Source organism: Schistocerca gregaria, chromosome 8, assembly GCF_023897955.1.
Source record: "Schistocerca gregaria isolate iqSchGreg1 chromosome 8, iqSchGreg1.2, whole genome shotgun sequence".
Taxonomy (NCBI): domain Eukaryota; kingdom Metazoa; phylum Arthropoda; class Insecta; order Orthoptera; family Acrididae; genus Schistocerca; species Schistocerca gregaria.
Window position 1 is genome coordinate 436,242,733 of NC_064927.1, and position 26,407 is coordinate 436,269,139.

Consider the following 26,407-nt stretch of genomic DNA (forward strand, 5'->3'; position numbering starts at 1 on the left):
CACTTATTCGTGGACATAAGCTTCTCAGTCTCAAGAACGTTTATTATAGAGGAACTGAGAATGACTCGCAGCAAACCGAAGTCAGGGATATTGGTCTGTAATTTTGCGGGTCCGTTCCTTTTACTCTTCTTATATACTGGTATCATTAGCGCTTTTTTTTTCAGTCGCTTGGGACTTAAAGCAGAGCGAGAAATTCGCGATATGCTATGCCATAGAGTACTCTTTGTAAAATCGAAACGGGGTTCCATCCGGACCTAGGGATTTATTTGTTTTCGAATCTTTCAGGTGTTTGTACGCCAAGGATGATTCTTTACTTTGTCGTCCATACGGGAATCTGTCCGATGGTCACATGACGGTGAATGATTTCTTGAATGTGAAATGTAAAACTTCGGCTTTCGTTCTGATATCCTCTACTGCCACGCCAGACTGGTCAACAAGGGACTGATTCGCTTCTGCCAGGTCTTTTGCTAAGGTGTGACGGTGGTAGCACCTGCATGCACCGCGCATAGATGTTTTCACAGACACTCGAATCTGTGCTAACCTTTGATTATCGTCATTTGTTGGTTCTCTTTGTAACCGAGTGTGCAACAGCCTGTACTTCCTCATAAACGTCTAAATTTCGTTATTAAACCACGGTGGATCTTTTCCATGCTTTATCCGCTTACTAGGCACACCACCTTTCAGAGCACTATTCACAATCTTCTTAAACTTTGTCCATCATTCCTCTGCGTCGATCTTACTGGAACTAAGTGACGTAAATTCACTGTTAAGTGAGATGCTAACAACTACTTATCTGCTCTATCTAACAGAAACGTTCTCCTAGCTTTCTTGATTTATTTATTAACTTTCGTAACTGTAGTTGCTATAGAATGTGTCACGAAAGAAGTAGTGGGCACGAACGTAGTAGTAAAGAAGTAATAAAACAAAACGTCATGCCTGATGCGGCCGTTTTACTGCATGAACTGCGAAAATGGAGTAAATGATAATTTTTTCCCATTCGTCATTTTGTTGTTAGCGAGAAAAGTATTTCGTACAGGATTGAAATTGTGTGTAGGATTTGTTGAAAGTTACTAGATGCTCTCATTCTAAAATACTGGATGAATAAAGGTTGACTAGTCACGTGTCGTATGCTACACTATTTTTCCTCCGCCGCCCCCACCACCGCCCCTTTGACACGTAGGTGGTTCTTACCCCCGCTGCGATTCCTTCCAGACTGTAAAGGCTGGTTTATACTACGCCATTAATTTATTTAGTGAAGTGGTGAGTGATTCAGTACGTAAAAGTGTCTGAAATCGTTGTTTAGGAAAGTCGGTAATAAGAAAAACTGTGTGATCGGCCCGATCTAGTAAGTTGAGTGTAGCCGGTCATGTAGCTTCCCCCACCTCAGCTCACTGAACCAACGACGCGACGCGCCGTGGTATACGTATGAACACCGTTTGTTCCGCTCTCTATTCAGTCATCTGTTTCTTGTGGATCAGCAACACGATCCGTTGCAGTGACGATACAACAGTTGCGTTTGTTTCTCTTTAAACAGAACTTGGAAGGTCCTCTGTACAAAAATAAAGCACCCAAGGCAGCTGCACTCACAGAGCTGGGAAAGACGATGGGAATACTGGGGTTCCAGAAGCAGATTACACAGAAAATTATAAGCTTAACCTTCCTTTGTTAACGTGGCATTATTTTACACAAGTGGTAACATGGGGTCCATTGGATCCCCATGATATGGGATTCTATCAAGTCTCTTAACCACATTAGCTGCAGGCACTTCCTCTGGCCTGGATGCATGCACTGATTCGTTGGGGAAGCGTGTCATAAATCCGTTCTATCCTCTTCTGAGGCAAGCTGGTCCATAACTATCGTAACTGGTCCTTGATATCCCGGACACCGGCAGTGAGGTGGAGTAGACGTCTGACCTGGTCACACACATGTTCTATCGGGAACGGACATGAGGGGCCTCGATGGCCGTGAGAGAACCTCAAAATCACGCCCGCACAAGTGTCTTGAGTAAACGATCATTGGGCTGTTGAAAACCGGCACCCAAGTCTTCACGCATGAGAGGTAACACATGAAAACGCAGAATGTTAGCGACGTCCCGTTGTGCCAGAGCTCCATCTATCACTACCAGCCGTGATCAGAAGTCACACCTGATGGCTCCATACACAATGACGCCGGGTCAACACCGCAATGCCTCTCCAAAAACACTGGAAGAATGAGACCTGTTCTCAGGACGCCGCCGTACTCGTCGACGATGGTCATACACGGTAATGTTGAATGAATCGCGATTCGTCGCTGAACACTGCGACGCCATTCATCAACAATACAAGTTTCCTGCTCACTGCACCACTCCAAATGCGCGCGCGCGCGCGCGCGTGTGTGTGTGTGTGTGTGTGTGTGTGTGTGTGTGTGTGTGTGTGTGTGTGTGTGTGTGTGTGTGTGTCGGCGCGCGCGCGCGCGCGCGTGTGCTTGTTGTGTGTGTGTGTGTGTGTGTGTTTTAGCGGCTGTCAACGCGTGACATTACTGGTAGCCCATTACTTGTCCTCGGAAGGCACACCAGGGTTGCCATAATTTATTTCAAGTGAGATTCTCAGATATTTCCAGGCAAGTTTTAGCATTTTTCCCTGACAAACTTTAAGATCTTGCGAGTAAGTAAAGACATAAGTTGGCAGAAAATGTAAAGACTTCTGTATTTCTAAACGCGTGAGCAAAAATCTGAAGTATTAACATCCACATCTTTTGTAATGAACTGCTTTTAGATGGAGAACGCAAGCCAAAGGGTGTATGTGTTTCATTAAGACCAATGATATTTTATTTCACTACAACGAAACACATTTGGTGACAAAAATACGTTTTTCGTTGAAGTCTCAAGATAGATTTAAAATAACTTCACTGATTTCAGAAACAACCTCAGAAAAAGGCAGGCCTCTTTGAAGAAGTGTTTTATAAGGCCGGGGAAGAATTGCGTAAACCAAAACTATAGGTGACCCCCAATAAAATGTTGGTTCTACTATTTTCGTTATTGTCGGTTATTAACCACTGTGTTATGTTTATTAAATTACAGCTATTCTGTGGTTTTTTCTCTCAAGAAATATGTAAGTAGATAGCGTACAAATTGCCAGCAACTGTCAAAATTTTCTTCTTCTCATAGTCTAAACTTTCTAATATATAAACTACTTTCGAAGTGCCAAAATGTACTAGAATAAATAAAATGTCTGTAAAACGCCACACTGTACAATGTTCTTGAGGCGAGACAGTCGCAATTCCTGAAATCCATCACCAGTGGCCTTTGACCTGCCGAGGAGCACCGCAGACCTTAGGTCCATGGATAAATCACAAAAATCAGCCACATTACGCCACACACCGTGTGTGATTAGATCCGGCGGGTAGGGCTCGTACATTGGTGGGAAACAATGGGTCTCAGATCGCCTGGCTCGAGCCGTTAGAGATATGGCCTGCGGTTTTGGCCCGTCATGGAAGTCCACTCGTGTCACAGACACCTTGTTGTTGAATTGAGACTGTGGTGATCAATGCATGCAACAGATAACTTGAGCGAACACTCTGAGAATTAATACTAATGAGGATAGGTAGCAACACACCGTGAAGTGATTGCTGAGGCGCAGACAGACACATAGAAACGACAGTAACACTCTCACAACCAAATTTTTTGTCAGAGCCTGCGTCAGAAAACGTAAGCACACGCACATTCATACAATCACTCAGACACGACTCATGCACACAAAACGCCGCCTCCGACTGCTGCGTCAACAGGCTCTGAAAATCAGATTCAAACGAACGACTCCTCACGCCTGCCTGCCGCTCGTCGGCATCTGCTACGCTAGCGGCAAGAAGTGGTGGTGACACTGACTGCAAGCTGAGTGGAGCGGTAGAAAGGGAAGAAGCAGTAAGAACGAGGGACTAGGGAAGCGGCGCACATACTCAGCTGCGCCCGGCCTGCGACGATGCGTGACATCTCGGTAAACAAACAATTTCAACTACTGAGTCAAAAACACGAGATTTTACCACTTTTTTTTTCAAATTTCCTTGATTTTCCTGACACGTTTGAAATTTCCTGATTTCCAGAACTTGGGGCAACCCTGCAGACGCTGATTTGAAGGGGTCACGACTTGCCTGGATTGCAGTACGACGATCGTTCCTTCAAGTTGTCAAACAAAGTCGACCAGAACCTTGAAGACGGGTATGCTCACCCTCAGGTTTGCACGCGGTCAAACAACGGACTTCTCTCACATCCGTACTGCCCGAAAATCTGCGTATTGCATAATTCGAACAGACAGCCAAATGTAGACCCACAATAGCGCCCCTTTTCAGATCTGTCATGTGATAACACATCTCACAAACAGTACGCCGAATGTCCACTCAACATCGGACACTGTAACGCCCCAAGTACGCACTACCAGCCCGGTTAACGACATTAACGTACTCTGGTAGCCCAGTATACTAAACCCTGTGCCAAGCAACAATGCTGTCCACAGGTAGGTGACAGTTGAAGATAGTCATCCTTACACATGCTGACGACAGTCGTCCTTACACACGAAAATGTTACCGTTTTAGATGACGATGGTATTTGGATTTCGGCCAATGATAATTGCTGTCAAGGTATGAGTCCGTCATCGCCGTACAGCGATGTTTCGCGTTCCACACTCTCACTGGAAGTGAATACTTCGACTGTCAAGTTTTGCAGAACATTGCAGCTTGTCAGAAAAATACTGGATTTCATCCACCACGGCTAATAAAATGGCGTGATATGACTCGAGTTTAAACGATGCGTCGCACGCTCAATATGTATTGTAAAATAGTAAATACAGTACTGTGCAATAATATTGCCCATGTGGTGTCAGCAGCGTACTTTTGCAATGCACTGAATAGACTGTAAGGCAATACAAATATTCACGCTAGTATGAATACTGTGCAAAATATCGCATCGTGCAATGGTGGTATTGCGAAATATACGTCAGTTCCCGTCCAGACAATGAGAAATTTAATTCGCTCCGAACAAATTTTCGTAAAGCACTGAATAAAAGTATAAGATCAGGATGTGTGCTACAGGATGTATATGAAAATACGATGTGGTATTTTGAAGAAATGAAGTTCCTGGTCGATCAGGAAACGCCAAATACCTCTTTGCCAGCAATAGTAGAGGAAGCTGAAAATCATGGTTTCGTGGCATTTCGCGGAGCTGTTTATTTTACTTAGAACAGCTTTCAGAACTGACAAATGGTATCGAATCAGCTGCCAAGTAGAATACGTGTTTATTTTTCTTGCAAGAGTTGTCACAGTACGCACTTGAGATCATATAAGCTTAAAATCAGCGCAACTTTTATTTCGTTTGCAACAGTAGATATGGAACAGAAGTACATAGAAAATAGCACTTGGGCACTACATATTATACAGTTCCCTTTTATAAATTTATAATTAGTTGTTTTGGGTGTGGTGAATCTATGCTGCCACGGAAGAGCCCCTGGTCCGTTCAAATATTCACAGAAAGCTTTTCGATCTTATTGCTTAACTTCTTGTGTTTTGCATGGCGAGCAATTAATCGCAATACACACGAGTTCCGAATCGTCGAGCGCCGACATACTCGCTATGAAAGCTTGAGCTGTAACTAAAGCGCCCCCCTTACAGAAATATTGCGAAACAATGCGCCGCTCGTTGTTTCGCGCAATATAATGACATTATTGTGTAAGCGACGGAGAGGTCATTAGAAGAGAGAGACGCGCACAGATTGGACGAAGTCTGAGGAGGGCATCCGTGGCTTTAGGAGCATCACAGGCAAACCAAGGAAACACTAACGTACGAGGCAAGGACGGGTTTAGAACCACGCTCTCGAATTTGAGTCCACAGTGTCCTTAACACTGATCTACCTCGTTCGGTGTGTTTTTGATCACACATCTTTTCCAGGCCGACAGGATTAATCACCACTGCGCCGCAGCTCAGTATTCACTTTACAATAAACCCCCGAGTGAGAGATCTCCCTCTAGGCTCACTGTGAGACGCCACCCTCACAGTGAACCACCTCTCGCTTTAGAGTTGATATTCATAAGACGTGGTGCAGTAGACTACTTGCCATCAATCGTGTGCGTCACTCTTACTTTTCGCATTCAGTTTCGATACACATCGTCAACTCAGCAGTTCTATCTTCTCTGACCATTCGCTGTGATGCTCAATAACAGTGAGGATCTGCTGTGTATCTATCGATGTAGAAACAGCGGATGTATTCAAGGCTGAAAATTTTCATTGCGGAAGTGCAGAGATAACTGGGATTTTGACACACGGAAGAGCCCTTGCATTGCACTGAAGTGCCAACATATATCAGGTAACTGCCTTTTCTAAGCTCTTGGCATATATGATTTCCTTACATACTTAAGGATATAATTGGTATAGAATGCGAAATAAACATTCTTGGAGTTTACGTCTATTGTGTTGATGCAAATCCTCGTATTCAACTACAACAATATGTTACATTTTAACAATAATTTCTGTATTTTACACTAAATAAATTTATTTTGTCAATACTTCGAAGTTACAGCCATTTTCTCTTTCACATTATCATGTTGTCTCCTGTTTGTGTCCACTATACCAAAGAGTGCTTTTACTACTGCAGCTCCGATTTGATTAGAGGAAATCTCAATGGCAGACGTTTTCATTATATGTCCGAAGTGTTTTGTGAAGACAATGGAAAACTTTTAAACCCGATCGACAACTAGTTATTAAGAGACATGAACTATTTCTTCCCTTCATACTGCGATTCTTTGTTTTAAACCACTTCCTCTACGGACAACATTCTGCAATTGACTAGTTCTACAAAACCCCACTACAACTTATTCTTTATAGAATCGAACTCGTATGTATAGAACAGCTTGAAATTTCTCATTACTGTACAAATGCGTTAATATGCTGAATAGGCCTCTTTGTTGTTAAGGATGTACACGAGAAAAAGTTCCGTAAAGGTCTGAAATTGTGTGATAAGCTTGTTGGAAATCGATGAATGCTCTCATTCTCAAATGCTAGGAGCATACCAGCGCTACCAGTACGCTGCCTCGAGACCGTTTCTAACTGTAATACATGTCTTACTGTGTTAAACCTTTAACATAAGATTATGACTCTTACTGAATATAATTTAGAAAACAGGTTTTAAATTGTAAGACATTTCCAGGGGCAGATGTGGACTCTGACAACAATCTATTGGTTATGAACTGTAGATTAAAACTGAAGAAACTGCAAAAAGTTGGGAATTTAAGGAGATGTACAGAGTTTCAGGGAGAGCGTAAGGGTACAAATGGCAGGAATGGGGGAAAGGAATACAGTAGAAGAAGAATGTGTAGCTTTGAAGGGATCAAGTAGTGAAGGCAGCAGAGCACCAAGTAGGTAAAAAGACGAGGGCTAGTAGAAATCCTTGGGTAACAGAAGAAATATTGAATTTAATTGATGAAAAGAGAAAATACAAAAATGTAGTAAATCAAGCAGGCAAAAAGGAATACAAACGTCTCAAAAATGAGATCGACAGGAAGTGCAAAATGGCTAAGCAGGGATGGCTAGAGGACAAATGTAAGGATGTAGAGGCTTATCTCACTAGGGGTAAGATAGATACTACCTACAGGAAAATTAAAGAGACCTTTGGAGAAAACAGAACCACTTCCATGAATATCAAGGGTTCAGATGGAAATCCAGTTCTAAGCAAAAAAGGGAAAGCAGGAAGGTGGAAGGAGTATATAGAGGGTCTATACAAGGGCGATGTACTTGAGGACAATATTATGGAAATGGAAGAGGATGTAGATGAAGATGAAATGGAAGATATGATAATGCGTGAAGAGTTTGACAGAGCACTGAAACACCTGAGTCGAAACAAGGCCCCGGGAGTAGACAACATTCCATTGGAACTACTGACGGCCTTGGGAGAGCCAGTCCTGACATAACTCTACCATCTGGTGAGCAAGATGTATGAAAGAGGCGAAATACCCTCAGACTTCAAGAAGAATATAGTAATTCCAATCCCAAAGAAAGCAGGTGTTGACAGATGTGAAAATTACCGAACTATCAGTTTAATAAGACGCGGCTGCAAAATACTAATGCGAATTCTTTACAGACGAATGGAAAAACTAGTAGAAGCCAACCTTGGGAAAGATCAGTTTGGATTCCGTAGAAATATTGAAACACGTGACCCTACGACTTATCTTAGACGATAGATTAAGGAAAGGCAAACCTACGTTTCTAGCATTTGTTGACTTAGAAAAAGCTTTTGACAATGTTGATTGGAATACTCTCTTTCAAATTCTGAAGGTGCCAGGGGTAAAATATAGGGAGTGAAAGGCTATTTACAATTTGTATAGAAACCAAATGGCTGTTACAAGAGTTGAGGGGCATGAAAGGGAAGCAGTGGTTGGGAAGGGAGTGAGACAGGGTTGTAGCCTCTCCCCGATGTTATTCAATCTATACATTGAGCAAGCAGTGAAGGAAATAAAAGAAAAATTCGGAGTAGGTGTTAAAATTCATGGAGAAGAAATAAAAACTTTGAGGTTCGCCTACAACATGGTCAGTGCTTCGTGAACCGGGTTAGCCGTTGAGTAGGATAGGATACGGCAAAGACAGCAGGTCAGCGAGACAGAGGGAGGCTTAGACTCGGTGACATGAAGACAGCTGCAGGGAACGGCGCGACGAGCCTCTGCCGTGTGCAATTGGGTTGACACACTACGGCCGGTTACTGCTTGCACGACTCGCGCGCGACAGAGTTGGAATGCTAGGGCACTGCGCCATATCGACGATGCCATTTGTTTCGGTGCGTGCCCCTGGTGTATTTCTCATATAGCGAATAAAAAGCGATCGTTTTTGTTCAGACATAGTTGCCACAATTGTGTTCTGAAGGCTGGCTTCTGTGCAGTTTGGTTCCTGAATGGTGAAAGTGACGTTGTGAGTGGCCGTCTTCTTAGAAAGTCGGAATATAGGAACAGCGTTAAGGAACTAGCAAATGGCAAAGGAAATGCAGGGTGTTCTTGGCAAAAGTCGTATGGAAAATTCCGCACATTCTGGGAACTGAAAGAAAACTGTCGTCAAACCATTTAAAAACACCAACATTTAAAAGGTTAAGAAAATATGTACATTTAAACACATAAAACAAAATTCAGGATGTAAATTTTAGCGCCTTTTAATTTATTCTTTGTATTTTGCTTTCTTACCCAAATGCTTCGTCAATAAAGCAGACTTTCTCGATGCCGAAACAATTTTTAATAAAAATGTTTTTAATCTATTTACTTTTTTATTTATGCCTTTTATTTTTTCCTGGAATTCTGAAACGTAAAAATCCTTTTTGTTTCTTTGTGGGAGAACACTCGTAGAAAAAATAAAGTCCTCATGCAATCTTTGCAACGTGTTGCGACAACAAAGCCGTTAATAAACTAAAGTTTAACCCGCAAGTGGTAACAACTGTACCCCAGAGGGGGGAATAAAATTCGATCACTTCCCCTTAAAAGTAGCGCCAGGGTTTGTGGACCACAGCAGTTTCATATGACTGATAGACAGCCTTGATTCTCTCTTGGTTGCTCGGATTTGTGTGCTCATATTTCACGTGCAGACTGGGGTACATCTGTGCCCCAGGGCAGTTGATTCGCTTATTATTTTCACCATTTTCTATTAATGATAACTACATTCAACATGAAATTTAACTGTTAAGTTCTTATATTTACCACATTCATTTTTCGGTACGTTTCCATTTTGCTTAACGTTATCTTTTTTATTTGCACTTTTTTAAAAAATTCTTACTTCAGGCGGAAACATTAGTTCCAAAAAGATTTTCAATCTGACGAAGGAAGCGGACTCAGCAAATTCATAAGATACTTATCAGTTCAGATTCTGAAGACATGGGTGTTGAGTCTTGATGAAGGAGATGCAGTTATCCCCGATTTTTATAGAGGATACTAGAATGGACACGAACCACCCACTACTTCGCCAACTCCATTTCACCTACACAGCCACATTTTTCAAATGAAGATAAACTAGTAGTTGTGAATGGACCTCCAAAATTTTTGACAAGGATCGCTTCAAATGGAGTGGCAAGAAACGAAAACCTCATAGAACGAGGACGAAAAATCAGTTTTACAAACAGGGAAATTAAGTTTTACTGAAGAAAATTTAAACTTAATCACACAATTTACAAACAAAGAAATGGCTGCACAGTGGCTGGAACATAAAAATGATCGACACCCACGTGGAAGATGGGGATGTTGAAAATCCAAGCTTTAGGCCGACGTTTGCCCGAACTACTAATGATACGTTCCGGCAGATCAATATTACTTTGAAAAACAGACCGCTTCTTCCTACGGTACGTATAGAAATGTAACCCCAGATAACTGGTTTACATCAGTGAAGACAGCACCAAAATTGCTAGGAAAAAAAATAAAGGTGGTTGGGCCTCGAGAAAAAATAAAAAGGAGGTTCCGTTAACGTTTCTGGAAGTAAAAACTAGACAGAAGAATTATGCTTCGTTTGCGTATAGTCTTACTCTCCGCCAAAGAAGAAGAAAAAAGATAGTGCTTATGCTTTCCACTATCACCAGAAAGCAGATGAAGCAAACGAAAATAAGGCATTACCAGATATTATAGAATTTTACAACCAAATCAAAGGGGGTTTTGACATTTTGGATCAGTTATGTCAAACATACTCTACAGCCAGAAAAACTAGATGTTGGTCATTAGGTTTTTTTCTATAACTTGCTAGATAATATTGGCGTCAACAACATGACCCATTTGAGAGGTTCAACTACATCAGAGAAGAAATGATAAAGGATGAGCTCTCACAAAAACCTTGCCATGGCTTACGATGAACTGAATGAATATTCCCACTTTGTCCCGCCAGTTCCATGAAGTCATATGCACTGTGTCGAAAATAAACAATAAAATTCAAAACCGGCCGGTATGGCCAAGTGGTTCTAGGCGCGTCAGTCTGGAACCGCGCGACCGCTACGGTCGCAGGTTCGAATTCTGCCTCAGGCATGGATGTGTGTGATGTCCTTAGGTTAGTTAGGTTTAAGTAGTTCTAAGTTCTAGAGGACAGATGACCTCAGATGTTAAGTCCCATAATGCTCAGAGCCATTTGAACCAAAATTCAAACGCCTGATTGACTACAACCAACGCCTGATTTACCACAACCATCAACAGGAAGAAGTAAACACTTTCTGTGAATCAGTGTAAAACCAAGTGCAGCTAAATACTGTGTGTATTGCGTACATAGCTTGATAACGTACTTTATAGGATCAGACTTGATACGGATACCACAAGGCAATGCACTCATCAGCACAGCATCTAAATAATGCCCTTTTAACACCCCCATCTGATGATGAGCCTGCAGTGACTGAGTATGTTTATGGTTAAAATAAATCGAATAAAAAACTAACAAAAGAGACTTGTTTCTTATTTATTACAATATAAATGACCAATATAAAATCTAAATATCGATGATCAGAGATTTGAACGTCTCTTCTCCTGAATACCGGTGAGATACGGCACTTCACTCCCAAAGTACAAGATGCATTAACGGGTCCTCTAATCGTTTTGACCAGTACAGAAGCGAATATGCACAACTAGTTTAAAATACACCAAGACCGGGTATCAACAGTAATATACACTTAGGATAATTATGAATTGCTAATAATGTAGTAGTAAAATTGATTTCGTCATCTATCTGACAGTGATAGTAACTTGGTAGTATCAATGGTTCCGTAGAACGGAGGAGAAAATAAGCTGCAGCAGAAAATCCAATACAACAGGCGACCTCTCTAGTGATGAGGGAGGAGCAGGAGGTGAAACAATATCCCAGCAGAAAAACAACGTTCAGTTGGGCCGGCTGATGGCACCCTGTGAGGGCCCCTTGAACAGGTGGCAACCGGTCAACGGCTTCCGAGGTAGCTTTGTATGTACGGCTCATCTCAACCGTAAGGATGGCAGAAGAGCCACTTTGAGCAAGACTGTTTCCTTAGCTCAGGGGGGCTACCCAATCAATTTACAGGCGCATACTGACGAGAAAAAAGTTCACCAATAAAAATTACGTAAGTCTCAGGACAAAAACTATCTGTTGACTAGGAGAGTGCTTCAATACAACGCTGGTAAGTGTTAGGGGCACAATGTTGAAAAGACGAAATGTAGAATGGAAATGTCATAAAATAGAGGAATTATTTTGACGAGTCAGCAAGTTTGATGAAATGATTATGAAACATACAGCACATACAAGGAAAAAATTGTAGGCGAAAACGAGGACACTATGTACATTTCAAGGCATGAAATAAGCACCGTAACGTCCTCGTACTCAAGCCGATTTAGAGTGTCAATCAATATATTATTTGTAAAATGATGACATATTTGTCAACATACTCACTGTCATTATACCGTGAATCTACGCTCGATCCGCTACTGCTACTGGGTTAACTCATATGGCGGATGATGCGGCGTGTGTTGTGGAGACTTCTGTTCACAATTCAATGTTATTAACATTTCTGTGAATTGTAGATGGAGTCCCAATTTCTGAAGCACTTAGTAAAGGCCACGCTATGGTGATTCATCCAGCTACGCTACTTTGGGGAAAAAAACTGTAGAGTTTTCTTGTTTGGGAAAGCAAATAAAAGTGTCATTAATGAATATCTTCGTTATCAACTCCAAGCATTCACCGCGGAACACAAAAATACTGAACACCTTTGGTCGGGATTTAAAGGTATTGTCCACCACGTGCTAGAGAAATATGTGCCTAGCAAACATATAGGTGAGGGAAAGGATCTATTTTGGTTCAACAAACATATTACGAAGCTGCTAGGAAGGCAGAGAATTTTGCACAGTCGTTTTAAACGTAGTCACTGCCCCGCTGGCAAACAGAAATTACGCGAAATGAAAGCAGCTGTCAAAAGGTCAATATGAGATTCTTCTAACGAATTTGAAAGCAATTTTCATCTGCAGATTCTAAAAACAACCCTAAAAAATTTTGGTCGTACGTAAAATCTATGAACGCTACAAATAATTCAATCTCTTGCTGACAGTACGGGTAATGTAACGGAGGATGATAAACAAAAGGGCGAAATTCACAACCTAGTTTTCAAAAACTCGTGAGCTTACGGTCTATCCGATGACATTAGCGGTTGGATAGGAAGTTTTCTAACAGACAGTGAGCAGTTTGTCGTCCAGATTGGGGAGGCTTCAACAGAAACAAGCGTATCATCAGGTGTGCCCCAAGGGCAGCGTAATAGGTCCCCTACTTTTTAAGATTTACATAATCGATCTGGTTGATGGTATTGACAGCGGCCTTAGACTGTTTGCCGATGATGCTGTAGTCGACAGGAAAGTAGTATCACACGAAAGTTGTGAAAAAATCAATGAGGATTTGCAGAAAATAAATGCGTGGTGTAATGACTGGCAGTTATCTCTCAATGTTAGTAAGTGTAGCCTACTGCGTATAACAAAGTGAAAATCCCCATTAATGTACGAGTACAAAATAAATGCCCTGTCTTTGGAAGCGTAACATCCGTCAAGTATCTAGGTGTGACTGTTCGAAATGATCTCAAATGGAACGATCTGATTACACAAGTAACGGGTAAGGCGAAATCTAGATTGCGGTTTATTGGTAGAACCCTGAAGCGATGCAGTTCTTCAACAAATGAAATTGCTTAAAATACGTTACTTCATCCAGTATTAGAGTATTGTTCGTTTGTATGGGACCCTTACCATTTGGGTCCGATTCAAGAGATTGAGAGGGTCCAAAAAGGAGGGGGCAAGATTCGTGAGTCGTTCATTTAGCCATCGCGAGAGCGTTACAAATCTCATAGAAAGTTTGAAGTGCGACACACTTGCAGATAGACGACGGGTTAAACGGAAGGGGCTGCTCGCTAAACTACAAAATCTGATCTTCGCCGAGGATGTATTACCACCAACTTTCATATCGCGCAATCATCACCGTTCAAAGCTAAGGGAAATTAGAGCTCATACTGAGGCGTTCTGACAGTCGGTTTTTCCCCTCGCGTGATCCACGAGTGGAACTGAAAGGGGGGGGGGGGGGGGGGATATTACTGGGGCGAACGGTGCCATCCGCCATACACCGCTTGGTGGCTAGTGGAGTATATATGTAGATGTACATCAGTGATACTACTGTAAACGTACACACTTCAGGACTATGTTTTCTATGAAAATGAATGTACCTGTGGATTTAATGAAGTATTAGCCTGGTGTGTTTGCAGTAAATTTATGACACTCAGCAATCCGGCACGCAAATCTGGAAGAAACGGCCGCATCAGCAAGAACTAATGTATTATGCTCAGTTGTGGTGCAGTCGTTTGAAGTCTCTCCTCACGCTCATCTTATGATTGGATTTTTTCCCGCTTCTAGTATCAACATTTATCGCAACCATACGTTAGCATCAGTCCTACGATATGGTACGAGCTTTTGGACTCACATACTGCAGCTTGAGAAGCCAGTTTCTATTAGTCACAAGAGTTCAACGACGAGTGCTACTAACAATAAGAGTAATAGGTGCCTACTGCGCTACCCCGAACGATGCATTGTTACTAATTCTAGAAATATGCCCATTTGACTTGGAAATCAGGAAAAGCCCTTTACTGGTTAAAGACAGGCAAGCAAATTAAAGTACGAAGGATACTTGGAAGAGAGGCCAATACGAAAAAGGTAATACAAGCTCGCATATTACAACTGTGGCAAAATGAATGGGACACTTCAGGCGCAGGGCACCATACGATTTCCACCCAAACGTAAGGGCGGGGGATTAAAAATGTTATTTCTTAGCCTCTGATACGTTACCTGACCGGCCATTGCACGCATGCTACGTATCTGTACAAAACAAAAGGCCGGATGGATGATAGTTGCGCCTGCGGCAGAATGGGCATTCTAGAACAGACCTGTGCGACTTCCGTATCCGCATCCGGTGACGCCTGAGGGCTGAGGATGACCCCGGTGGACGGCCGCTGCCGTTGGGCCTTCAAGGCCTGTTTGGACATTTTTTGCGCTCTACGAAGACACACCGGGGTAATGGCCGTCATACACCAAGGACCTTAGATCCCAAAATAACATGGAGGTAGGAGTCAACCTGTCCGATCTTGGCCAAAAACTGCAGCCGCAGTATCCACAATGGACAAGGAAAATTCACGAGGCGTTCAACCACACGTCAGCATGCTGCCATCCCGGATAGACTACACGCTCTACAAATGGAGAGATGATAACAGAGATCGAGGACCACTGAATGAAATAGTTCTTATGGAATTTATATTGCATTACTGCACGTGATCGCGGAAGTGTGGGGCCAGACGTTACAGCGAATTGTGGAGTCGCTCGTTGTAGTGGAAACTCTGCTGACGTATCCTCAAGCAAGCCAGCAGACAATGGCTGTTACTGGGGTAGTGTGTGAGCGGACCCATTTGCGGGAACACCCATCCACAGATAAACGCACCCTAATAAATGAACAAATACAGAACAGATTCTGTAGTACTAACAGTAGTATTAGTAGTTGGGTAATCGGTTAAGGGTTTTATGGTAGTGTTAGGCAGTAGTTGCAGTATTGGCGCTTGATTTTGAAATAAGTGTCAGGAATAAATATTTATTTATGATTATCCACAAAAGTATGAAATTTATGGCCTGTTTTAGGTTCTCAGATAACAGGCTGTAATTGTGAAGTATAAATAAATATAAATAAACATAAAATCACCATCCTCATAACATGCAGTGAGGGAAGGGATGTGGCCTCTTCTAGACTTTTTCATACATTACTGTTGTTAACTACAGGCACTCATGTTGTTCCTGTTTTACGTAATTTATCTACCTTCCACACGGTTGTATTAACTATCTTTCTCATCCCTTAGAACGCAGCAAAGAAATTTTTGTGTCCAACTAAAATACATTCGTTTCGCTACACGTCCCGCCCACCTCCACCTTATTTTAATTACAGTCACTAGTAAGTCTAATCCAGCTTTTTCTCTGATTCCTTTGTTTGTTGTCCTGCTTCTCCTAGTTATTTAGAACATATTTCTTTCCATCGCTCGCAGAGCAAAACTCAACTTCCTGAATGGTTTCTGCATTGAAAGTCCATGTTATAGTTTCCTAAGTAAATCTGATAACACACTCTGGTTATAAAAGTTTCGTTTCCAATACTTCGTACCTGCCTATTTAGTTTACCGAAAGCACTCGTGAACATTTTTACTTTCCTGTTTATTTGTTTTCCCATCCATCGACTAGTCTTTACTGAATACCTGTACTATTTTCTCTTCGGTGTATGACATAGTCTGACATTATTTCTGTCTTGAAGTGCTCCGTCTTCATGCCTATTTCGAGACTTGTTCTGTGGGGTAGACTAATAGCTAAAGGAATGGATGGTAGATGGATCAAATAAGTCCTTTGCTGGAATCTAAGAGATAAGAAGGGGCTGAGAAAAGGGCTTAATGGCAGGTGGCCAGATTTTATTAAAAGGTAAGTGAAAGGAACATGGAAACCAATAGGTGAAGACTGCAATGCACGGAAAATTCTAGAAAATGCTTTTATCCAGCAAAAAATGCACACATTGAAAAGTACATAAACTGTGTGCCTTGTTTCAGGAAGATTTCCAAAATTTCCTTGACTACAGATTAGGACTGTCTAGAGATCGTACACGTATAAATATGATTAGACTGATACGGTAACTGATGGACATCAAAATTGCAACAATATCGTTTACTAAATTCTGCGAAACACAAAGGGTATTCCTTTAACAACTGGGCCGTTCTACAGAACTTGTTCGTAACTGTCACAAGGTATATCCGGAAGCTCTTCAGATTACTTATTCATGCGGGGACTGTTCAGTGAGGCAAACCGAAATCATTTTCTCGATTAACTACTACTTTTCAAATACGCGTGTTATTGAGATTACTGACTAACTGCTGTCACATAGCAGCATACCACAGCGGCACTACGCTCAATAAGACCGCTAAAAGGATGACAATCCGTTCTTCTAACTTGACATGACAATCTGAGGAAACTGTCACTGGGCGTGTACTTCGACGATGATTCCGAACTATGCCTTGGTCGAGGTAAAAACAATATTATAAAACAGCCTGCGATAGGCAAGATTCCAACACCATCACGTTCGGCCTACATTCGACAAGGTCACCTCACACGGTACACTTTAGGAACTCACTGAACAATTATTTCTACAACCGTACGAGCTGCTATGGAGCCAAGCGCTCAGCCTTTCCACTGCACTGTCATCCGATACGGGAGACGAGCCCCTTGTGCTTCGTCTAAAATAACACGCAATGGAAACGTCGTCGCGAAGCATCCGTCGAAACGAGGGCAGGAGTTTTACTGTAGCGCGATTGTGTTCAACAGTTTTTAAATGGAAAAGCTGGAGACAAACCACGAAGGCAACTGTAGCTTATTTTCAATAACAGGAACAAACGAAGAAAGAAATATTTGCTTCGAATGCCATGTCGTCACCAAGAAGAAAGTTTGAAGTACAATGCTAATTTTTTTCGTAATTACTTGTTCGTCACGAATTACGTTTGACAGCCGAACTCTTTCAACTTGCACGGATTGTGAATGACTACAGACACCTGATCGCTCACAAATAACCATTAATCGATATGAAAACACAACTAAAATTAAGAAAGACGCCAAGACACGAAGGTCTCTTTTGCCACGCTTTATGTTCTTTTCTTTGAAATGGGACTAATACATTAGGTGACGGCAAACGGAATTTAAGTCAGTGGAGAAAACAGTACACCACATGCGATTTTTTTTTCCTGTTGATTGACTTTGAAAGGTAACAGAGTGTTGTGGGATTACGTCAGGTGCCACTGAACTAATTACACCAGGATATGAGACACTAAAAGTAGAATATGAGTTTTGCTATTTGTGAAGTAAATAACAGACGAATATAGAAGTAAAAGAAGATTTAATAATCCTGAGTGGCTATAGCAATAAATGCTTTTCTGGAAAATAGTAGGTTAAATCTTGTTACGAAATCTTTTCTGACAGTATTTGTATGGAGCACTGAATTACGTGTGTGCAGTCAAGAAGGGAATGTGGTTTCGGAACTTTGGTGCTACATAATGATGCTGCATCTTGGATGGGTACACAGAGTTAACTCATTGATGAAGTGTTGAACCAAACTGAGAATAAAAGTGATCTGCGACACGACAAAAAACGAGAGATTTTGATAGGACATATCTTGAGATAGGAGGAAATAGTTAATTTGGTGATGGAGGGTTTGGAGTAAGAAATGTGTATGTAGGCGGACGATTGATTACAGTGCGCTGGTTCGTACAGATATAGGTTGCAGTCAGTTAGTTAGATATGAAATGAGTTGGACAGGGCATTCTAGTAAGGAGAGCTAAACCAAACCACTTTTCGGGTTGAGGACCACAAAAGCAACATTTTTTTGGTCGCAGATCCAAGTTAATATTTAGAGAACGCTGTCACAACAAAAGTGACACAAAACACGACGCTCTAAAGATGAAAATTTTATGTGATAAAATAATTTCATGAACAAAGCACTGTCAATATTTTTATTGTAATGAGTGACCCTCCCAAACAGGGTGCACACTGGTTGATGCAGATGACATTAACCATCCTTAAGATCTTACGACAACTTTATATCGAACCAAACTTATCATCTCAAAAATACGAAAAATACTGTGCTTTGTTCACGAAATTATAAAAGAAGTTCACAGTTTTCTTCTGGCGGCACAATACTATTCTGAGTATCATTTTCCTAAGCAGCAATTGCACTTCGAAAATTGGAGAGTGAGTTTGTCCCTCCTGAACGCGCAATTCAGGACAAGAGGAATCTGTCAACGTCCAACTACAGAATACGGACTTTCTCGGGGTATACTACAGATGAAGAGCTCTCTTAAGTGTTTCCAGCCGGTTCGTAGCATTAAGGCAACGCGACGTTCGACGAGTGTTATAATCATCTTCTGGTGAAGTGTAGAGACATTTGCAAATCTAGACACTTCGCCAGAAGACGATGAGTATACACTCGCCGAAACGTAACGTCGTAGTATCTTAGCGCTACCACTCTGCTAGAACCACGAGAGCTTTTCATCAATTACAGATCTTCCATATGTGGTTTGCACTGTATACATAATGACGCAAACTCGGTTTATCTTAAATGGCTGTGTTGGTGAAACACATTTCAAACTGAAACAAAAATTCAGCAAATGTTGCAAATAAAGTAATTGCCATAATATGCTACACAAGTTGAACATTTTTTTGAGAGTCATGTTGTACCTTACTCAAACAAACGCACAATGAGATTGATTTGTGGTCGTCTGCTGCACTGCCCCGCAAAATATGCGATAGCTGTTTATAATCTAATAGACTGTTTCAGGTTTCAACAGTCTGCGACTGCTGGACTTCCTTCACACTGGTGATTTGGTGGCCTGGCAGAACGAACGGTCTTCGCAAAAGCAAGCACTTCCCGTGAAACGTTAACCGTTGGCGATTCAGCAGCGCAAAAGGCTGCACAACCACCCGTCGGAATGACTGATCGCAGCCATTCGACCGCATATGACCCCCCCCCCCCCCCTTCGAGTTTCAGTAGAGCGCTAACGTCAGGTGTTCACAACTGCTATACGGGGTCGGGTTGCAGCTGCCGCTTGGCCAGACTGCCCTGTATTTCTTGTTTTAGTCTGTGATAGCTGAGTTACATGTGTATCATGCATCGTTGAGAGTTTTATGGTTTTTTTTTTACTGGGCGAAAAAAAAAAACAATACCTTTATGGAACTTTTCATGAAGTGAAAAGTTGTCTCAGCGCCATAGGCACTTCATAATATTAAAAGAAAGCAGTTTTCCCTAACTCCTTAGTGTGTTTAAATGTCTGTATGACGGCTGCCGAATCACCGGTGGCCATTTCCTCTCCTCCTGGTGTCGTTCTCCTCCTCTCTTAGTGTATTTTAATAATAATAATAATAATAATTCCCTCCATTACCAGATTTGTTATTCTTTGATACCCTGGACTGCTTACTATCAACTGATATCTTCTTTCAGTCAATTTGCACCACAAATTTCTTTTCTCCCTGTTTCTAATCAACATCCCTTCGCTTGTTACCCAACCTGCCCACCTATCTTTAGATTTCCTCTGTTATGCCACATCTCAAAAAATCGATTCTCTTCTTGTCCATACTGTTTACTGCCCACGTGTCATATGCATGCAAAGTTAAACTCTGGACACATACTTACAGAAAATAATTTCAAATGCTTCAACTTATATTAAATGTTATCTCTTTTTCAGAAACACTTTTGTCACTATTACAGAAAACATTTTATACCCTCTCTACTTACAGTATCATCAGCTATTTTGTTACCTTAAAAGCAAAACTCATCTACTCCTTTCTGTGTCTCATTTCCTCACCTAACTCATTAAATAACGACACTATGTTTTTGAAGACATCTCCAAGGTGATATGTATGTTCCAACACTCTGAATAATACAGTCTAGATCACAATATTATTTATTTTCTCTAACTGGTTTTGATCAGTAGAGGACATCTTTAAAAAAAACTTGTCACAGTAAATGAAATGTGTCAATGATGACAATCTAATCTAATTGTGTCAGTATTGCCATATTTAATTTGGCTGTACTCAGTTACCCATGTTTTACTTCTACTGGTGTTTATGTTTCAACTTTTCTTCATGGCACTATCCCCACTCCATTCAAATGATCATCTAAGCACATTGAAGTCACTGACTGAATTACAGTGTAATTAACAAACCTTCAAGTTATCATTTTATGTTACTGAACTTCAACTCCCTTTCCAAATTTCTCTTTGATTTTCTTTAGCGCACACTCAATGGGTAGATTAAGTAGTGTCAGAGCCAGACTACAACCCTATCCTACTCCCATCTCCACTACTGCTTCCCTTTCACGTCATCCCACTCTTACTACCATACTACAGTCTGGTTTCTGTCCAGGTTGTAAATAACCTTATGCTCCTTGTATTTTACCCCTGCTACACTCCGAATTTCAAAGATTGTAATCTTGTCAATAGCGTCACAGGCTTTTCCTTAACCTACAGATGTTACTAACAGACGTATACTTTCCATCAACTTATCCTATAACCTTTCAAGTATGTTGTATGCTCAGTAGTGCCTCATGTGGGCTTACATTTCTCCAGCACCCAAAGTGGTCTCCTTTGAGATAAGCTTTCTCTATGAATAACTGATTTTCATATTTGCCAACTACAAGTTATTAAATGGATGGTTTAGAAATATTGACACATCTATAGCTGCTTTCTTCAGAAATAGGTTTGTGACATTCTTTGTGTAGTCAGAGTATTTAGCACATTACCTACAGTACACATATGATAAAATTGTTGAGTTGCAGAGATATACTGCCGTGTTGTTTGTGTGATGTGTTTATCAAAATTCTGTGATTATTAGGTTTTAATGTACAACTGCAACACTGACTGCATTCTGCAACTATTCATATAATATATACATATCACCCAGCCTTGGTCCATCTTACCAATGAAAAATGTCCGATTTCTTTGTAGAGGAGTGATACACATGTGTTTTTTGTAATTTTTTAGAGTGTGTGTCACACATTTTACATTTAGAAAATATTAGCTACATATGTTGCATACAACCTCTGAATCTATCTCAAAATGTGAATTTATCCTTTTAAATTTTCAGTAGCTTTGTTCCCTCTTCTAAGATTGTTATTAAACACTGGTATAGCAATGGAACAATAAACATTTTATTTCCAGATTTTTTAAATAAAAAATGGCTGTTCTTATGTTTTGACATCAACACTTCATCACATTTATTATATAATTAGTAATGGGAAAAAACACAGGCACCTCTGTCCAGAGTTGTTAGGGAGACTGGTCGTGTGTGTGTGTGTGTGTGTGTGTGTGTGTGTGTGTGTGTGTGTGTGTGTAACAGCCTCTTTCTTATACCTGTCTACAACTCTTGTCATCTTTACAGTGAGTAGCGGTTAGTGTTTAACATCCCGTCGACAACGTCATTAGAGACGGATCGCAAGCTCGGGTTCGGGAAGGATTGGGAAGGAAATCGGCCGTGCCCTTTCAAAGGAAACATCCCGGAATTTGCCTGAAATGATTTAGGGAAATCACAGAAAACCTAAATCAGGATGGCTGTAGACGGGATTGAACCGTCGTCCTCCCGAATGCAAGTCCAGTGTGCTAACCAGTGCGTCACCTTGCTCGGTTTTACAGTGAGTAGCAATCTATCCTTTTCATAATGTTACAGATAAAGAAATACATGGCATCAAGAGATGGTCAATTTGGCAATGGAAGGATATGTGGAGCCTAAACATTGAAAAGAGGGGCCAAGGACTGACTATAGTAAGCAGTTACAAATGGATGTAGCTTGCAGGAGTTACGTAGAGATTAAGCAGCTTGAACAGGACAGATTAATACGGAGAGCTTCAGCAATTTAATCCTCAGACTGGAGATCATAACAATGACTTTTTCATTGGATAACTGAAAAAAATAACATCTACTAGTGGTAATATAAAAACAGATGAAGCAAATCTATACAAATTCCATAACATACGACGAACAAGGCTTCACGTGGAGACTAATACTAAGAGCTTAGTCAACTGTTTTATTCAATTACTCCCCTTTGGGAACCCATATATTCAGTCTTTCAAAACATGTCACCTAAATCAGAAAAATTAAGCCAAGATCTGTAATTAAAGTGTAGAAGTTAATTTAACATAGCACTCTGACAGTAAGTCTACAACATACAGATAATGAGGCATTTCTGTAAAACAGATCAGAAAATGTATTTTGAGAGTGAAATGTACCTATGAGGCAGCTAACTTCAATGATTAGCAAATCTGCATTAATTAATTTTGATACAGCTACTGTAAAACAGTTTAACACAAACAAAAACTCTATTTCACTATTCACAAACACTGCATGTACCATCAAAAACCAGACAGTCCTACAGCACTCAAATTGTGTCAATTCAAAATCTTTTCATATTTTTCTTAATTCAGTGATTAACTGTCAACACTTTCATTACATACCACACCACGACAACCTCGTGCACGTTAATATGCCTTTGTTTTTTATCAGCACTAACAGTACTAAGGCTACAGTCTGAAGTCTTTAAAGTTGCTAAATGTTCACCGCTGGATGGCTTACCTGCCCAATAAATATAATTCATGGTGTAAATATGTTTTTACTTAAATATCATGTTATGACAACAGTAAGGTCATTATAAATTTAGACTGTAGCATTTGTCATGGCTCACAACTACATAAGGTCATTATAAATTTAGACTGTAGCATTTGTCATGGCTCACAACTACATTATCACATGAGAAGAGTAATGAGGATGCCCTTTTCCAGCAAAGAGACATTTAATGCAAATTATGTTTCACTGGATCATGTAGATCAGACCTCTTGTGTCCAGGTACAACAACTTGACTACAAGAATAAATCTTAATGCTGTACAGAAAAAGTAAGTCTCTTGGAGAAATACAGCATGTCACTAAGAGTAGTGATAGTTATGTAAGCTATGGTATACAATATGTCAAATCTGTGTCACATTGTTAGTAGACAAGCCACAAATGTTTCTCATCCCTTCTCTTACTATAAATTCCTCAGATATACTAACCAATTGAGGCACTTCACCATTGTGTAAGTAATACTGAAGTTTACAAATTCTGGTGTACACATGGAAGGACACTACAAATGGTCACAAGTTTCTTTTACCCACGGGTAAGAGTCACAGAGATGCTGAAAAAGCTGTTGTATCTGCACACTGTTGCTCATTATTAAACAGTATAATAAAGACTTTCTCTGTGTGTGAAGCCTCTAACAGGGATACTGATGCCTTGTTACCAGAGAAAAAGAAAATCACACTAGAATTCATCCTCAGACATGGGGAATAGCATTTATAAACACTGTTTTCCCCTCAGTCCACTTTGGAAATTGAAAACACATTGGATTATTCATCAATTCTGAAAAACCAATTTCTGCCATGTTGTTAAAGGTGCAATAGGCTACTCCAACAGACATAAAATTTAAAATTTTAATTAAAATATCAGACTGTGTGTAAGGATAGTGTCAATATTGTACATAGGATATTACCAATACGTAACAGACAGTGGAGGGGGCTCCAAGATCTGCTTGACATATTTGTTGAAACAATTGATATTTTCTAAACTTAACACATAAGTACTCATTGGCACAAGTACTCATGGAATGACACAGATTCTTTCTTTTCCATTCCTTCATAATAATAATATTTGCAGCATTGATTCCTGTATCTGAAATACTTTCTATCCGAATAGTTCTATGACAACACTAAGACAGGCATCACCTCAGCTACAACCAGACATCCATGATACACTGATCAGGACATCAGCGCTGTATCCCAAAACCAGCTGTTGGAAGTGGCTCATTCCAACTATAGGCTCGATCCCTCGTGTGAAACAATGTCCACTGCACATGTTATGGCATGCATATTGTACTAATGGTCAAGAATCAAATTTGTGAAGAAGATGCATGTTGTCCCTACACATTCTAGCTGTTGGCACCAATATCCAATTAACTGGATAAATGTGGATAATGTCACTTTCAAATTATCCACAATACTTTATGTCCTTAATTTTGGTCAAGGTATGCACAATACTGGTACCTAAAACCGACTGTACTTTGGATTTTACATAAAAATCACCTCATGGACTTCACATTATGTAACCAGTATCTGTAGATATATGAATACCAGAACCATAAAATCAACTGATATAAGTAGCAGGGTTTGCACGCACTTCCTATGCCACTAAGGGCTGTAAAGAAAGCCTACAAATAAGTACCTCAAAGATAACAAGACATCTGTATTTTGCAGGGACTGGGAGGAGGTGGAAGGCAATGTACAGCAAAGACTGCCTGTTGCCACTTATTCCAGGCTTTGTTTCTAGTACTTATAAGATCAAAATAGGCCTATAAGGAACAACATAAAATTTACTGGGGCAGTACATTTATTGTAGTATGTGTGTCAATGTCTACAAGAGCATATTGTCACTGTTTACATGTCATTATATAATGACCCGTATGCATATTCTGTCATTTGTGGCAAAACATGTTTAGTGTTTATATATTGTAATGGGACATTCAGCAAACAGAATAAGATACAATATTCTACAACTAACCTAAATTTCGAGCATAAAATTAGACGAAACAGAAATGACTATTAACTCATGCCATTTTAAGTTCTTTAAAGCTCAAATTGCCAAAATGGAGGCTGAGTACGTTCGGCTACAATTATATTAACCTAAAAGTAACTTTTTGTCATAAACTAGTTATTTGCAGTGGTTATTGCTCATATTTTTAAGCATTTTTTACAGGTTATGTTGGATATCTTCCAAACGAAACCCCATGTCACAAACAAATTTCAATACACAAGCTGTGTACGATACCCTTTCTGCTTACTATTTTGTAAATAATTAAATAGCGAAATGTTTGCTTTACGGAATGCCAATTACTTTTCTTTTGTCATTGTGGCTATTAACTTTATCAGTGTTTTTGGGTAGGTCAAGAATTAGCAAACTGTCATTTCAATGCGACAGAGTGGTCAACTTCAATAAAAATATAATCTGGAAGATCGATGGTAATTACACTTTCTGGAAAACCTTCATGTACGTTTGACCTAGTAATCACATCCATGTCAGGAATTCTGATAGAAAACCGAGACGCTCCAAGAGAAACAAAAACAGTAAACAAACTGACAGCTGACATACCTGATAGCACCGATTTCCTTTAACAGCTATGAAGTATGGCAGGGTATATCAACTTACCATCGTTGTTCGTATCACTTTTTTGTTGAGACTTCACGATGGACATCACAGACATGTCTCCACTATCTTAATATAAATTCGGACTTTGAATTTGAACTAGGGCAACTGTTTTTATCACAGATTCTACTATTTTTTTAAAAAAAGCACTGGTACAACAACATACGACTGAAAACCACGGTCTAAAACACAAACATGCACAGTTCACTTGTGATCAACGAACATCACTAAAAAAACGTCATAAAGTACTGTCTACAGCCTAAGAAAATCCTTGCAGAGAATGCAAAAATAGAAAATGTCGGCGTAACACCCAAGAACTAAAAATACGACAATGTTTGACGAAAGATATACCATTGGCTGTTTCTTGTTCAGTAAATACAATGCCAAGTGGCATATTATCTTTGAAACGTTTACAACAGGAAAGAGTGCTGCAAAAATCATCAAATTATTGTAATCACCTGTATTAATACAGCTTTTAAATATTCAGAAAAAGTCAAAAAACAGCTGACATTATTTTGGCGTAATTTGTAAGTGCTCTTCCTGCCGACTAAAGGATGCAACATTTGAACAAATGACATTCATTTCCGCGCAATATTTAAATCGTCCGAGTTACAAAC

At 40.3% G+C, this 26,407-nt stretch overlaps 1 protein-coding gene across 24 annotated transcripts in view; it reads right to left on the reverse strand.

The window, feature by feature from the left end:
• LOC126283988 (eukaryotic translation initiation factor 4E transporter) overlaps positions 1-26,179 on the reverse strand; it is a 246,923-nt gene extending 220,744 nt beyond the window's left edge. For 19 of the 24 annotated variants that reach the window (XM_049982522.1, XM_049982523.1, XM_049982524.1 and 16 more), the window contains exon 1: positions 25,794-26,128. In XM_049982522.1, the coding sequence (XP_049838479.1) occupies positions 25,794-25,848 (55 nt within the window). In that variant the 5' untranslated portion in view covers positions 25,849-26,128. Of the gene's footprint in view, positions 1-25,793 lie in introns of all 24 variants that reach the window. The other 5 variants (XM_049982494.1, XM_049982487.1, XM_049982517.1 and 2 more) reach the window with 3 other exon arrangements.
• Positions 26,180-26,407: the final 228 nt, after the last annotated feature.